Source organism: Sinocyclocheilus rhinocerous, unplaced genomic scaffold (genome assembly GCF_001515625.1).
Source record: "Sinocyclocheilus rhinocerous isolate Xijiao unplaced genomic scaffold, SAMN03320098_v1.1 scaffold410, whole genome shotgun sequence".
In the NCBI taxonomy this organism is placed as follows: domain Eukaryota; kingdom Metazoa; phylum Chordata; class Actinopteri; order Cypriniformes; family Cyprinidae; genus Sinocyclocheilus; species Sinocyclocheilus rhinocerous.
Genome location: NW_015637147.1, coordinates 345,497 through 362,810, shown reverse-complemented (window position 1 = coordinate 362,810; position 17,314 = coordinate 345,497). Strand labels below are relative to the sequence as shown.

The 17,314-nt window shown below is 39.2% G+C and overlaps 2 protein-coding genes across 2 annotated transcripts; one reads left to right on the top strand and one right to left on the bottom strand.

Moving 5' to 3' along the window:
• Window positions 1-4,467: 4,467 nt before the first annotated feature.
• On the bottom strand, window positions 4,468-8,547 carry LOC107748614 (zinc finger protein ZIC 5-like). Its single transcript, XM_016563490.1, has 2 exons — window positions 7,385-8,547; window positions 4,468-5,899 (listed from the first exon to the last, which is right to left on the bottom strand). The coding sequence occupies exons 1-2, from the start codon at window positions 8,430-8,432 to the stop codon at window positions 5,454-5,456; spliced, it is 1,494 nt and encodes a 497-aa protein (XP_016418976.1). The 5' UTR covers window positions 8,433-8,547; the 3' UTR covers window positions 4,468-5,453.
• A 3,497-nt stretch (window positions 8,548-12,044) lies between these two features.
• Window positions 12,045-16,585, top strand: LOC107748613 (zinc finger protein ZIC 2-like). The gene is made up of 3 exons (XM_016563489.1): window positions 12,045-13,716; window positions 15,139-15,302; window positions 15,620-16,585. The coding sequence occupies exons 1-3, from the start codon at window positions 12,738-12,740 to the stop codon at window positions 15,812-15,814; spliced, it is 1,338 nt and encodes a 445-aa protein (XP_016418975.1). The 5' UTR covers window positions 12,045-12,737; the 3' UTR covers window positions 15,815-16,585.
• The last annotated feature ends 729 nt before the right edge of the window (window positions 16,586-17,314 follow it).

The following is a 17,314-nucleotide window of genomic DNA, read 5'->3' as shown; positions in this document are numbered from 1 at the left end:
ATTTCACATACATTTCTTAAAAAAAGTATCTTTGTTTTTTTTTTTTTTTTTGTATGTGTGTGTGTGTGTGTTGCAGCAGTGTATATCAAATTATCCACAAATAATTAATATTATATCATGTAAAGTAAAATAGTAACTTTTTGTATTACTCATACATTTTTCAGTTTACTTATGTGGTCTTATACAGCAACCAACAAGACTGGCAAACAGAACATATGCATATATAAAGTAGCTTTACATTAAGTGTCGCGTGGCTCTGAGGTTTGGTTCATGTGCTGCATAGGCTGAACGGACCAGGTGTAGAGCTCTGGCTCCTGGACATGTCCGTGGACGACCTTGCTCTCGTCACCAAGTGCCTTGGAAAGCCTCCCAATCCTGGGGATCCATATTTGGACCAGCACCAAGTTTGGAGGCCCACAGATGTTGAGGAGAGGCCAGATATTATGACAGTTGTCTCATGCAGACAGGCAAGATGATTCATATGTGTTAGCGATGAAAGGGTTCATCTCTATGGTGCATATGCTGAGGTTTATATTCAAATTTTCTAGTATTTTATAAGGATTATATATATATTGTAAAATCTTCTTTACACCATATGCCCACATATATATATATAATATATACACGGTCCGTCTACTCTCAAAGTTGTTTGAGTTGGAAAACAAAGAAAAAAGCACATCTATTTTCCTTTACATGATCAGTAATGTCACTAATGATGACTTGAGGTAATGCAATCACCAGTTAACTACTGTTTTTTTTCTATATAGGGTCAGCAGTTTACTTACACATATTTGTATTATTTTAATATACATTAATATACAAGTATTATAAGTATTGACTATAATTCCTTACAATACATATTTTTTTGCAGTCAGTTCACACTGATACCTTTCTGCTGGTTAATCTATAATTATATATTTTTTGTTTTAATTTTTTTTCTCTAAATTTACACTCTCAAGACATGCTCCTAACCGGGCATGCATACTCAATAAAACTCCGTCAATATTACCAGAGCTACACAAAATCTAAATGGGACGCAGGAAACTTTAAATCTCAACCGTGAACGTTGTCACAAAATCTTTAACACGTTATAATAATTTTAATTATAAGGAACATAATATTAGCATTATTATATTGCCAAACAGATCATTAGTTAAAACAGAAATGTCACAAACTTTGATTAATGTATTTTCATATTTGAAAAGTATTTTTTATATAATGTCTGTTAATGACTTATTCATGTAAGTGTTAGCAAAGAATCTTTTGAGAGATAAGTACAAATAAATAATGATGTGCTCGTGAAGTAATTGATTTAATGAAGTTCATATGAAACTATTACAAGCGAGTGGAGGTCAGGCGAGCGGCACCCCTGAGCGCTCATTGTCAGATGTTTAACTCAAGCAATCTTTTGGGAAAGACATCGGGGCTAATAGGTGAACTCACAGCTGTCTGAGTCGGGCTCGAGCTTTCAGAGCAAATAGCAAACAACTACTCATCCGGCCTCTAACTTAATGGGACGGCAAACTTTCTCAACAGCCTCTTCTTTAGACGCATGCTCGAAGAACAAGCACAACACCTAATCAATAAGTGCGCTAAACGAGTCTTTAGTTACAACGACAAAAGCATGCAGCAACCTTTTTTCTTCAGAGTTGAGCTCATAAAACATGTACTCACGTTGCACTGTATAAACACCCCATGAGTTTTCGCCCATGCGTCAAAAGTTTTCTTGTCCGTGTTTTAGAGTTCAGTCTCGGAGTGCAGGGAGGAAACATGCAGCCCTGCAGCTGCAACTGGATTGTGTTTTCTCACTTATTCGGGAAACTTAAGATAGTAGGCAGGTAGGGTGCTCGGAAGAGTTTGGCAGAGTGCCTGGAGAATGAATATGTGCCCAGTTTTCTTGGTCTTCAAAGTATACTGTAGTAAAACACTCAACGGATGTTTAGAATACCTCGCATACTTGAAGTTGTTATTATTTTGAAATGGTTTGGAGGAGAAGAGTTTAGTTTGGTTATTTTAAAATGTTTATTCGTGCACCGTTTTTTATTATTATTATTATCTCTCTCTCTCTCTCTCTCTCTCTCTCGTGGCTCTCTCTCTCTCTCTCTCTCTCTCTCGTGGCTGTTTTTAGAGTCCGACTGACATAATATTTGTTTAAGGCTTTTTTTTAATGCTAGACTAATATTTTAACCATGTATAAATTCTGATTTAATAACGTTATTTAAAGTTAGGTTTAAATAGTAAAATAATTTATAAAAGGTCACATCATTTTACGAATAAAATTAACATAAAATTAATTTTAAATGGATTAGAATTGTATTTCACAATATTTTAGGATAGTTTAAACAAGAAAGCATCAGATCAATTTTTTAGTGATTAAAAAAAATAGATTAAATCTTAAACCTGGTTGACAAGTGTACAATTTTAATTATCCTTAGCTTAGAGGTTGACCAAACCAAAAGAGAAATTATAATCACCATGCGCAATTCATTTAATACGATTTTGGAATTATATTTGTGTCATTTAATATTTCTTGCACTTGTCTCTCTCTCTCTCTCTCTCCCTACAGACACTCAAACACCATGGCAAATATTCCATTAGTGCCGTAATTTACCTCTGAGACTTTGCAAGCTCGCAGATGAAATCTGGCAGTGTGAGTTGAACATATGTGCGACGTTCAAACAGATAAAGTGTGAACTGCCTTTTTGCTAATGGTGAAAGTAGGCCTATGGCAAAGTTTAATGTTTTCTTTTCATTGCAAGTGCTTCACATGCTCTTGTTGCATCGCTTAAAACAGGGTGCACAATGACTCGGGTACTTTGAACCCTCGTCAAACGCATAATGTGAAGCTGACGGTGTGAAATCTGACTAGACTGTAGTAAACAGCCTCCTCAGATGTGATCGTTCTGTCCAATAAAGGCAAAACGGGAGAGAACTCGCTGCGTTTTCACACTGACTTCTGCTTTGTCTTTTGAAAAGTGGCGTCTGAGAGTCTGACTCTTGGAGTTACTGATTTGCAGGCTGCATGTTAAGGTAGACCATGTAAGTGATTTCCACGGGCATTGCACTAAAGGAGAACAAATCGCTGACAAAGGGGGTAGCTTTTCGATTCAATAGCGTCGTTAGGACGACCGAAAAGTATTCCTCAGATAATAAGTTCTACTTCAAAGCGTCTCGCATTCAGCTGTGACTGCTGCAGCTTTTATGAAGTCCCCCCTTTTCAGTCCGAGGGGACTATCTCTTTGGTTATTTTTCGCCGTGTTTATTTTGCACTATTCAAAGGGCACTTGTTTTAAATAAATAGAAGATCATTCTTTCCTTGAGCAAATAAGAGTTCGTGGACAAAAGATGGGCAGAGCGCGCGGTTATTTCCGAATTAAACGTTAATGCGCGCGAGAGATTTCAAAGATTTGGGAACAAAAATATGAGCGATTCCGATGAAGAGCGAATTGACTGCTCTAACGTAGCATGAAACTAAAGGTCAGTGCGACTGTATCTTAATAGAGTGTTTCCAATCGAAGTGGCCTTTTTCCAGTGCCCGGTAAACACACACGCGCTTTATGAAGTTGCCCTTGAACTTCACACTATTTATGGGGCGTTTCACTGACACAAAACACTAGATTTACAATCTCAAACGACTCACCAACTTGTGTGCTTTATTCCATGGGAGTTAGCTTGATGTTCATTAGCATGAAAATAAAAATCACACTTTCTTAGGGAGAGTTTTAGAACTTTCTCAATACATATTTTCCACCCGCCATAAGAAATATCCAAGATGCCTATTTGTCTCTTTCTGCGCTGATATAAAATGTCGACCACGCCGATTTTAAGGGACAAGACGGTTCGTGGGAGAAGTTTCTGCTTTGATGATTGTCCATTTAGCGGCAGTTAGTAGTTTTTCTACTATAAATATTCAAATGGGTCCCATAGAAATCCTAAAGCACCGTGCAGTCTTCCGTTCTGTTGTGGAGCTCTTTGAAGTGGTGCAGGACTTGCGCTGGTCAATTCTGAGTCTATAGTCTGGGACAGAGGGCACTTTGAAACTGTTATTGTGCGTTTTAATGAAGGAAATAAGACAGGAGACTTTTTCATATTCTCCATACAACTTTCTTCTTATTGTTTGGCAGCTTTTATGTCTTATATTCCCATTAATGATTCATGCATTGGTGGCTTTGTGCTGTTCTACTTTTCATAACGTGCACTATTAGTTAAGTGATGGTTCCCTTTTGAAACGAGACTGAATGAGGAATATTTTTATTCAGGAGAAAATCAAGAAAACATGTCTATAAAGTGTTTTGTAGAAATTTGCTATTTCGTTTGGTTAGCATGTTTTACAGAAAATTAAGCATTACTTCTTATCGCAACAGTGTTACTCATTGGATTATAAGTTTAAATCAATCTGTTGAATTTGAAATGAAATAGCCTACGCACTCTGATAAAAGAATGAATCGATGCCTTTTTACTGAAAAGAACATATTTACACGTCCTGCCTTTTATTCAAGTTTTCCATATATCTATACACAAACATCACATTTCTTCACGACCTTTTTACGTTTTTTTCCATCAAAACCATCATGCACCTCAACAGAAAGAGTTACTACACGGTTCATGCGAAAGATTCTTCACATTATACAGCCTATTCAAGTAAGACCTTTTTTACAGAACACGATAAAAAGCATCACTTCTTTTCACCAAAATTATATTATTCTTTGGTGTATCTGTACTTCCAGACCAACATTAATACCATTAAATAAATTACAATGTACAAAACTTGAGACGCTACGAAAACATTCACAAGCATCAATACCATATACTATTTACAAATCAGTCAGGGATAGGCCTGTCAATGATACATTATTTATGGTCTCAGTGGACATATTTCGTACTCTTTAATCAGAGTTTCAATGATTTTGCATAAAATATAGGTTTAAATATTTTAAATATCACAAAAACCGTCCTGACCACAGTTATTGTATAAACTGTAAAAAAAAAAACTCCACCCAGTCATTTTTTGACTTTGACAATATACAAGTAAAAACTTAAAATTATTGTCACTGCAATTTTTTGCCCCTCAGACATTTAACGTGTAAAACGATTCTCTATAAAAGATTTATATGCAACAAAGGCGCGTAATATAAAAAAAACAGCCTAAACATAATAGATAAATCTTTTGAGCTCATGTTATTTGATTTTGACAAATCAGGTAAAATCTTAAAAAATGTACAAGTCGATTTTTCTATGTCTGATATTTCATGTTGAAAGTTACAACTGCTTATCATGTGAAACATAAATTGCATCAATGCTCTGAGCATGTTTTAAGGGCAAACTGAGGGGCAAAATCTCTTTCACCCACTGACATCCACAGGTGTTCCACTTCTTCGAATTGCAACTCTTGAATTTTATGATTTTTTTTTTATGTGGATCATTTATAATGAATATATTCCTTGCTGTTCACATCAGAGCATTGCTCTTGGATCTGTGTGTCTGAAAGGGTCCTCGTCGTCGGATTCTGACGTTGGCACATCGCTGGAAGGGGTGTGTAGATTGTTTGGTCCAGCACTCCCTTGGCACACGTACCATTCGTTTAGGTTGGTCACCTGAGGCGAAAGGTTCGACGAGCGGTTCCTGTGGGGCTCCAGGTTTGGTGAGAGGGCATCACCGATCGTCGTGGACGAGGAATGGTAAGATGAGCCCGTGTTGGCGGAAGGGGGCGGAGGGGACTTGCAGTGAACCTTCATGTGTTTGCGCAGGGAGCTCGGGTGTGTGTACGACTTGTCACAACCCCTCACTTTACAGAAGTAAGGCTTATCACTCGTGTGGACGTGAGAGTGCTTCTTCCTGTCACTGCTGTTGGCGAATTTCCTGTCACAGCCATCAAACTCACATTTGAACGGCTTCTCACCTGGCAAAGGAGAAAAAATAGAGCATTTAGATATAGACATCAGCCATACATCTTTTACATTTTCTTGGTTACAAGAAAATAATAGCTAATGGATAATCCATTCTCAGCAAGCACTAGTAATGGATGGTTTTGGTTTGAAAATCACAACATTATCACTGTAATCCCACAGTACTTATTGTCTGCTATTACATATGGAATGTTCAGGCGCACCACATGACTTATACAACTTAAGCTTGCCAAAACTCTTTTTTTATGATTATTATTTTTACTGGGTAAGCAATTGAGCCGACTACTGAAAACATTTCGGCCAGCCATATGTATCAGATTGCCTGGAGTAAAAGAACTGACCCGGCTTTACAAGATATCCAAATCATGTCAAAAATACATTACACGTTGCATTGATTCACGGTGCCATTCCGGGACTTCTTACAAAAAAAAAAACCCATAAGTGACTTCTACACATATTCATTGATGATTTAAAATAGCACCATGTTACGACCATAAATGTAGGTGGGTTTGACACGCTAGCCTACATTTTCAGGGCGCAATTTACGTCAGCACGTGTTGTAAGCATAACATGATACCGTTATACAGTAAAATAACCTAAACAATACCTGCAACTTCTTAACAACCTGCAATAACAAATTGTCACGTGAGTGCATTTTTAGTAACTGGAGGAAGAGCTTTATAGCCTATCTATTAAATACCATAATATTAAATATCTAGTTTAATATCATGCACAGCACACACGCATAACATTTTGTTAGAATAGGCTAAGCAGAGGCCTTCTTTGCTGTGCAAAGATACCAACATAGTTTAGTTAATCAAAATGTAGTAAATGCCCCAAGGGTGAACCATTCTCCTTATTTACATTAGGATGGATCTATTCACACGCTGTTTGTAATTCCATGTGGCTTTAAATGTGACAAACACGTGCCGAGAACTTTGTGTTACTATTTTACCTGCAGCCTAATAAAACAATGCCCACTTTCCCTGTTTTGTTTGTTAATATTTGCACACGTAGCATTGAAATGCAACTGCAGCATGATGTCTTCACCCCAACGTTTTTGCATGTCTCCTTGATATAAAACTGCATGCATCAAAGAAAAAAAAAGACGTAAAAACTGCTCATAGCAGCGTGTGTCTTGAGTGTTTTTTTATGTAGGCTTACTTAACAAGTATCAAGTACGTTGATATCTCATTGCATTTTCAAAAAAAAAGTTCATGACGCTTAGCAACACCAAGGGATATTTTTGCTTGGCGAATAGGGACTGTAAACAAACCTCCTTAACCTTGGTTCTGTATGAATGGGGGATATTTGTGCATGAGTCGGGGGGACAAAAAAGTGATTCTGCTCCCCCATAGTAACTAACGTTGCTACATATCAAGACAAATCGACTATCTGCCAAGTAGTGCAAACAAGTTCAATAACAGACACCTATGAAGTTTTTTTTTTTTCAAAGAATTTGTTGACTTCTCACTAACCTGTGTGCGTCCTTTTGTGAATCTTGAGATTTTCCGAACGCGCGAATACTTTGCCACAACCGGGAAAGGGGCACGGGAACGGCTTCTCGCCCGTGTGCACGCGGATGTGATTGATTAGTTTGTACTTGGCTTTAAACGCCTTTCCCTCGCGCGGACACTCTTCCCAGAAGCAGACGTGACTGCTCTGCTCCGGTCCCCCGACGTGCTCCACCGTGACATGGTTGACGAGCTCGTGCATGGTGCTGAAAGTTTTGAAGCAGGGCTTCTTGGACGTCTGCTCCTGGTCAATCCACTTGCAGATTAGCTCTTGCTTGATGGGCTGCCGCATGTATCGCAAAAACGCCCCTGTGGCTCCGTGAGGAGCCGTGGCGAGGTTCACATTTAAGTTCATGGAGTTGTAGCTGTGCAGAGAAGAAGATCCATAGTGCTCGGGCCTGTGGCCGAAGTGCTCTGGCCTGCCGTAGATGTCCCCCGGTAGACCCAGACGCATCTGCCCGTTGATGGCATGGTGGTGGTGGTGGGCACCTGGGGCCGCTTGCTCGTGCAGTCCAGAGAAAAGTGGATGGGCACCACCTTCCGCGTGCCCATAAGCACCTGTTGGGGAAATGAACATGCCATGGTGATGAGGGGAGGAGGCGGAACTATGCTGGTCGCCAAGTGCATGCATAGCAGAGGCTGAGAGCTCTCTCCTGAGGATGAAGTCCCTGCTGGTGGTGTAGCCTGTGTGGGGGTGAGCGACGGGGAAACCAACCGTGGTCTGAGAAGACGTGAAAGATGCCGCGGTCTGGGCTTCGGGATGGCTTTGTACAGGCTGAGAGGGACTAAGTTTGAGAGCATTGGTCTGTGCCATGTGCTCGGGTCCAAATGGAGTGAGAGCCACTCCGGGGTCGTTGCCCATCTCCCCAGGGTGGAGGTGGGCATGGTGGGAGTGCGGGTGATGCCCCCCAATCCCCGGGAAGCCTGTCATATTCTGATGAGGAAGGGCTTGAGTCGATGCCAAATCCGCTAATCTTATCGCCGAATTCCTCTTGCTTAAAGGGGGCTCCATCACTACGCTGTCATGTCCACGCTCACCGCTATTGTTTTCGCCAACTACGGGCCTTCTGAAACCATTAAAATATATGTATATGGCCGTCTATAGAACTTCTTTTGTCCTGCCTCTAACTCTGCTTACTCCTTTTCCCACTCTGTCCTCAAGCGATTGGCAGAACATACAACAGTTGGAGGACACAGAGGGGAATAGAGTTTAGAAATGGCACTGCGGGTAACACACACACACACACACACACACACACACACACACACACGTGGAATGTTGTTTTTTCTCTTTGCACAAAACAGTGACACTACACACGCGGAGCATATTGTGCAACACCCCCACACACCGTTTGAACTATATTTATAAATTAAATTAAAATAAAATAAATAAAACGCTGTCAAGAATTAATCAAGCAAAAAACAAATTAATTTTCTTTCGTCAAATAAATCGTTTTATTATGTTGACATATGTACAGACTAGGGTAAAATTGGGATAATTGAAATAAAATAATAATAAATAAAAAAAACATACAAATACAAACACACGCATGCTATACAAACCGTACTTGTTTCTAATTGTTGTAATGAATGTATATAGGTAAAACTAAATTAGTATATACATAAAACATTCTTACATGTGATTTTTATTCAACCAAACAAACGATTGTTTTACGCCCTAATAAACAGAAATGCAGAGGCTACGTTCATGGAATTCTTTCTAGTAACCTGCTTTGTCTAGATGATTTCCTCGTAATATAATTTTATATAATCAACATTATCATGCAATTTTTAAAAATTAAAAAAGGACATTCAAATGCAACAAATGTATTTTAATCGATTATCTAAAACGCAATTTTAAACATTATAGATCTTCGGACCACTGGGCGATGTCAATTTCTCTCTCTCTCTCTCTCGCTCTCTCTCTCTCTCTCTCTCTTTTAAGAATGATATCTAAGAAACGTATTACTCTTCACATAATTTCATCTCATGTTTGTTTGTGTGTGCTGTATGTGTGTGTCATGATGCACGTCAACGCCCTTTTCCATGTTGAACTCAGCAGGAAGTGTACATATGCTACTGCTTTAATATGTCTTAATTCAAATACATGCTTCAGGGCAGTTGTTACCATATTCCATATAATTATTTCAAAAACTAATTACCAAGGTACATCAGAAGGTTAAAGAGGCCCACCCTTAAGACTTAACAATAAAAAAATTCTGCTTACAAAATTGAAGTAACATGAAAAAGGCATTCATGAGATTTTGTTATTTTTATGTAGGATAAAGCACGTGTATCTCTCCTCGCGTATAAGCTGCACCTGTAGTAACTAAAAGTGTTGTGATTTCCTGCATAAGCTATCATGTCTGTCAGCTTTGTCAAGGGTCTTAATTTAGAATGAATTGAACCACAATGTATGCCGGTTAACGTGACGGAAGCATTACAATCTATGCATTCTAATAGAGATTTATGACATCCTATCGTTTACCTCTGAATTGTGATGGACGAACAGACCGTATTAAAGAGTGTCTTTAAAATAATTCAGTCGTATTGATTGCTGAATACGCTACACTTACAATAAAAGTTAATGACGGGAATGTCATAAATAATAAATGTTTTAAACAAGCTTGTAAGTGAATGTGAATTTTCTTTGTCTGTTATTTGTGAAACGACGTAACGGAGGGAGAAGGCCAGCATTTGTCTTATTACAGCCTTTGAACAGAGAGGATTTCTTAATTCAAAGCGTAGCATATGTGGTGTCCACGGGTCGAAGTCAAACACCCTTGAAATCACTAAAAGTAACCAATAATGCGTCACCATATTGATAATGTCAACGTTAAAATAAATGCCTGGTTGCTTTAAGAGCCTTACACATTAATGGAAAGCCACAATTAATGTAACCATATAGGGGTATGATCATGTATTGTAATTTAAAGGTTAGTTTGGATTTTCTGCTTTCACATATAGAGAAAAAAAATCAAGGTTAATATCTAGGCAGTGACGCATATATTTTTTTAATAATAAGCCAAAGGTGTTTTCGCCTGTGTGTTCGGTTTTAGCTTTTTCGAACTTTTTCCCTTCCTTGCTACACCAGAAAAGAAGAACACAAACTACGGCTATGTGTTCCAGGCCAATTGCATTCTCAGTCTAATTTCTCTTTCTTCTTCTCCCTGCCCACTGAAAAGAAGAAAGGTTTTTGTGGTTTTCTGGAGAAATAAAGAACTTCTTAGAGAGGTCGGCAGACGTGACTTTGAACTTGGATCGGATCCTGTGTTTCCTGTGGAGAGGGTAGAAATAGTCTTGGAAGAATGGCACATAACGTTCAAACAGCATGGCTTTGAGCTGAGGCACACAGAATTCCCAAAGTTTTATACATCCTCCGCCCTATTATTTACAGCTTAAAGCGTTCGGAGGAGAGGAAAGACAAGACAAAGTGTGTTGTGCGTAGGAACGGGACTTTATCGGACTTAGGTTCAATGAAATTGTAAGTAAACCTCCTTTAACTGAATGGTAACATTTAAATAAACGCTGGAATGCTACACGTAGGACTTTTTTAGATCAGATCAGAAATGGTCCCTGAGTGGCTTATGTAGGCCTACATTGGCCTGGAATCCGTAATGCAGTAACCTCATCCATATGTGCTAGGATAACTTCAGTTGAACCGTTTCGTTATTGTCAGGGAGTGTACAGTTTACATAGGCTAGGAAAAGCTCGCATAAATGCCCGTTCCGTAACCACAAAATACCGCTAAACTTGATTTTAAATAATGCAGATTCCCTGATTTATTCAGGTAGAAAGACCAGGCTCTCGGTCCATGACGTCACTGTTTTTTTTTTATTAAAGGTATATCATATTGTGTTTTTTTTTTTTTTTTGACATGGGAATGTAATCACACTTAAATACATTCAAATTACATTTTGTTCTTGGATTTGCTAAAATATTCAGAATACTCTGTGTGCGCATATAAGTCATAGTGATAGGAAAAATGTAGATAGTAGCCTACAAAGCTTACAAGAATTCTCAAATTTATACTGTTGTCGTATTTACTGTGTTTCAAACCTTATGTGGAGTTTATGGTTCTGACGTAGATGAAATAAAATTGGTACACTGTGTTTCAGAGTAACAGCGTTTTGGTGTTAGCTACGAATTAGTGCGTTTTTTAATGCAATAAAATAATTAAAGTATACAAATGTAAATATGATGTTGATGGCAATGGCGATGGAGTATATATTACAGCCAACTCTCCTGCCTCTATCTATCTATTTTTAGTACTTTATATCTCAAAAGACTAATATATTTATATGTGAATACACGTTTGTTTGTTTTTTATGTTCATCAACCCTCAGGGAGACAAGATCACGTCCTTTATTCAAATGCTGATGACTACATAGACTGCAAACTGGATGCGAATTATTGTGTTGTCATATGTGCAGGTTAAGTCAAGGCACCTCGAACGAGGTTTGTGAGTTTGTTTTTCATTCACCTTAACCCTGTCTGTTTGTTAAAGCACAGTGTGCGAAAGTAACGAATTAGATTCCGCTATAACCTAAATGTCCTAAACATTTTAAACCATTAAGTAATTATGCAATATATAGTGGCGTTTTTCCACCAAAGAGGTATGGGTTCCACTTACTCTTATGAGCCCGCGTGGCAACTGATTTATTTTTTTAAGCGGTCTGATTAAACGCGAGTATTTTTGGTCTCCTTCTACCTATTCCCCGAAAAGGCTCTCCGAAAAGTAGGCGGTAATTGTCGGTGGAAGATGGCGATCAGCGATTAGTTGCCAAAAGAGTGCGTTCGATTGGAGGGACACCTGGGATTGATAAGGAGCGGCGGCCAATGAGAGCGCGTCAAATGAATGACCGGGCTCCAGTTAAAGGGGGCGTAAGAGGAGGTAGTGTCAGTCCACTGAGAAAGAGGGACCCTCCGAGATAAACATAGACAAGCGAAAGAAATAAACATTCCAATTCGAGATGCTTCAAGAACAAGGAAGACTCAGTAACATAATACCTCGTATTTTCATGTAGTCCGAAAATAACGACATCGACTCAGTTTAAAAGGGACAGCGCAAAGGAATCTTTTCATTTCGCTGCATTGGGGAATTTGAGTAACAAGTTATCCACAAGAAAAATATAGTCTAACTTAATACGCAAAGCTTTTTTTCTGATGAGCGGATCGAACTTCATCGCCTCATGTCGTGTTCTCAAATCTGGAAGTTAGTATTCCCGTAGCGCATTCGATTTTATTTTGTTAAATTTTTTGTTGAAGCGCCGTGCATAGACTGCTTAAAAGAGAATTGGTTTTGCTCAACGAAAGCATGTTACTGGACGCTGGGCATCAGTTCCCTGGTTTGGGAGTGGGCACCTTTGCCAGGCATCATCACTCCTCCAGTGAGATGCAGGACAGAGACTTGAGTTTAGCGCAGAACAGCTTCGTCGACTCGGCGCACATGGGCACCTTCAAACTGAACCACGATCTCTCGCCCGGACAGAGTTCTGCATTCACGAGCCAAGCGCCCGGTTATCCCGCCTCGGCTCTGGGCGCGCACGCGGCTCATGTCACATCATACGCGAGCTCGCCGTTTAACTCCACGCGGGACTTTCTCTTTCGCAGCCGTGGATTCGGGGAATCATCACCGGCGGGAGGCCAGCACGCACTCTTCGGCCCCACTGCCGGCTCGCTCCATCACTCTCACACCGACAGCCAAGGCCACATTCTGTTCCCTGGCATCCACGAGCAGCATGGATCTCACGGCTCCCCAAATGTGCTCAACGGGCAGATGCGACTCGGACTACCGGGGGAGGTTTTCGGGCGATCAGACCAGTACCATCAGGTCTCCAGCCCTAGGACCGACCCTTACTCAGCCGCTCAGCTGCACAACCAGTACGGCTCCATGAATATGAACATGGGGATGAATATGGCAGCGCATCACCATCACCCCGGTGCCTTCTTTCGCTACATGAGGCAGCAGTGTATTAAGCAAGAGCTTATCTGTAAGTGGATCGATCCGGAGCAGCTCAGCAATCCGAAGAAGAGTTGCAATAAAACTTTCAGCACCATGCATGAGCTGGTCACCCACGTCTCGGTCGAGCACGTTGGAGGACCCGAACAGAGCAGCCACGCCTGCTTTTGGGAAGAGTGTCCCCGGGAAAGCAAGCCTTTTAAAGCCAAATATAAACTGGTCAATCACATACGCGTGCATACGGGAGAAAAACCTTTCCCCTGCCCGTTCCCTGGATGTGGCAAAGTCTTCGCAAGATCAGAAAACCTGAAGATACACAAGAGAACACACACAGGTAATTATGATATTTATTTCTGCTTGCGCTTGTCATATTAACGTCTGTAAGTCTTGCACAAGTTTTGGCGCTACAATGGTTTATTTTATAAACCCCTAAAATAGTATCGCAAATAGTGGTTCTTACAAAAAATAAGCTGATTATGGCAGGTTGGCGTATTTTTAGACTTTGAGAGCGCATACTTAGATTGACGCATAAAGTAGATTTAGATCTTTAAAAGAAAGCGGATGCTTGTAAGTACATAAACAATTCGTGTAAGTGAACGCGGCTGAAAACGATTAGCCTGGTCTCGTACCGAGTAAATGCGATGTTTTGCAACAGTGTGCTGAATTATGTAAGAGACTGTCGAGGGTTTGTGGTTCATAAACTTTAAACGGGTCAAAGGCGACTCGAGGGCTCATCGCGTGCGCAGAGCAGCCGTAAATCTCTCCAACCGGTTTAATGTTTGCGTGGACCAATGCTCGAGCACCCGGGTGACTACGTCAGGATTTTGAAATTACTCCAGTTTGTGCATGTTTTTGGTTACGTAACGGGATATTTTAATTGTTGTTAAAATTAGAAACAATGTAAATATGCACACTAACAGTGATACATTTTATATTCATCAAACCATTAAAAAACAATGATTACAAAGCGTATATGCAGAGCATAAGACAACACTTATACACATGCACGTACAAATGAATTACAAAATGAGTACAGACCATTACCAACACAAAAGGACGACTTAAAAATAAGAATATATTTCCTACTTTAGGAATGGGCGATTTGTGGGCCTATTGTTATTCTTTCCATTGCACTGACAGTCTATGTGTTAGGCCATTACCAGGGTTGCACATTTGAGCAATTCCCTCTTTAGAATACACGGAGGTATTGAGCCTTCTATTTGTCAAGGTGTTAATTGCATTTTGATTATTTCTAGGCAAATGGCAAAGTTTTGTGTGGGGCTGACAAAACCTGAACGTTGAACATAGGAAATTATGTTACTGATGTCCCCCTTATTTTAGTTTAGTTTTGTTTGTACTGATTGTTAAATAAAGTAAATTCTTTCAAAAGTAATTATCAGCTAAATTTGATTTTACATATTTATTGTTGTGACCTTTACACTGGTCATATTTGTAGATGTGGTTGTGTGACCCCCTGTGTCGTTGTAAGGCATCTCTGTATTACAATTACGTGCATATGATAACCTCTTGAGTGATTTCATTTCAATTTATTTAGAATGCTACGCAATGTGTTTTATTTCATTTTTAGGATTTTTGTCCTAAAATAATTTCATATAAATATTCTTTTGAGCTATACTTGGATGGCAGATTTATTCTGTGTTGTAATATGCGCTGTTTTTGTTGTGTTTTTTAAAAGCTGAATTAAACCTTCCCTAATCACTAACCGTGTGAATGTCTCTACGGTTTTTCTTCTCAGGGGAGAAACCATTTCAGTGTGAGTTTGAGGGATGTGATCGGCGCTTCGCGAACAGCAGTGACCGAAAGAAGCACATGCACGTTCACACGTCAGACAAACCGTATCTTTGCAAAATGTGTGACAAGTCCTACACTCATCCCAGCTCTCTTCGAAAGCATATGAAGGTAAGTCCTCCAGATTCTTCTAGAGCACAGAATGAGTAATACATTATATATGTTTTGTCACTAAAATGTTTACTTCGTGCATTAATAGCAGTAATAGGCCTACATTTAATTAAAATAAAAAATAACACGAACAAACATAATTAAATTATAAAATGCATTACATTATTAGCTAATGCATATTGAAAAAGTAAGAAATGACATTACATTTTCACTCATATATTGTCATATTTGAACGAACTATTGATTTGTCTAGAATGTACTCATGAACAGTTTAGGCAATACACGCTATTCATGATTCTTAATTTTTTGTGTTTTAGGTTCACGAGTCATCCCCACCTGCATCTGACTCGTCGCCAGCGGCAAGTTCTGGTTATGAGTCCTCAACACCCCCTGGTCTGGTGTCCCCCTCCACGGAGACCCAAAGCAACAACAATCTGTCGCCTTCATCAGCGGTCCACAGTTCCAACAACCACAGCAGTTTATCGTCCAATTTCAGTGAATGGTATGTTTAAGACTGTGCCATCCCAGGAGGAATCGTTTCAGAAAACCAGGAGATCCATATACACATATGTACAAAACGAACGCTCCTATATTATGCGCTTGTCTTGCAGGATTAACATTCCCATGTCGACAGAAGAAACGTGCGCAAAATCACTAAACATTCTCTTTTTGTACATACTACGCGCTCTCTTTCCCAATGGTTGTAATAGATTTTGTCGTTTTTTTTGGTGTATAGATGTTCCTTCAATGGTAGCTATTAGTGCACATATTACCATAAAGTTGTATTATCATAATGAATATTGTGATCCCATTATGGCAAACTGATAGTAAACTAAACAACTATTAACTGGAAAGAGTGCCAAAGTCAACATTTAACGAAGACAGACACAATATTTGCTTGTGAATGTATATCTTAGTTTGCTGGGCTTAACTTGTGATGTTTTGTGCTTTGCAAGTTTGAATTGTGAAATATATTTGGAAGATGTGGGGCAAATTAATGTCGTGCCGTTAAATATCTGTAACTACACCCTTCTTTTTGTAAATATCGACTGCCATATTTATCAATTTGTAATTAAATTATGGTATTTACTTGCTACAGATGAAACAATATTTATAAAGAATGTTTCTTTACTATACATATGTACAATTGTGGGCTGAACAGGGGCAGTTGTTTTGTTATATGTGTTTTTGTTCAAAGTTTGAGAAGTGTTTTCTCCATTATTGTGATAAAAAGTTTACTGCTTACAGATATAATAAAACGTGGTGCAAGTGTACAATCTTTACAACGCGTCGTGTTCTTTCCATGTTATCTGCAGATTATACATTTAAACTTTGAAAACTTTAAGGCCTTCTATAGGCTAAATTGACTAAACGAGAATTTTCACAGTGATCTGAAAGCAACACTCGCTGCACTCGTAGATCGTGTTGAATTATCTTTCCTCACGCTTCAAACACTAATGATTTCTAGCATTGAAGGACATATTTCAGCAATTTAAAAGAAAAACGACAGAAATATTTAAATGGAACCTTCGCAACAATACAACAACATGAATATTGAGTGCACAGTGCAGTATGCAGAAAATGTATCTACGGGAAAACAGATCTGACTTTTATAATCTACTATACTATAAACCTTTTCGGCACTGTTCGAGTAGTCCTTTTTTCTTAAAACGCATGTGTTTAATTCTAGATATTGCCGCAGTCGCCCTTCCTTCCACACTTGGGATAAAATAGAGTTTGAAATCAAGTGGCCGTGAACTTGAACTTGACTCTGGCCCTCTTGGTGTGGGGGGGGGGCTTTTTTACCCCTGCAGAATTAAGAGGTGACTGGCAGTTCATGCGACTTGTTCGCTCGGTTGTAGACCTACTAACCCGGATTTTCTATTTAATTTCGTGTGCTTTTCTCGGCGTTCAGAGGATGCATAAACACCTTCAGATGCGAGAATAAAAAAACTGAATAAAATAAATCTAACAGGGGCATTTGACATTATGCAGCAACATCAAGGAATATT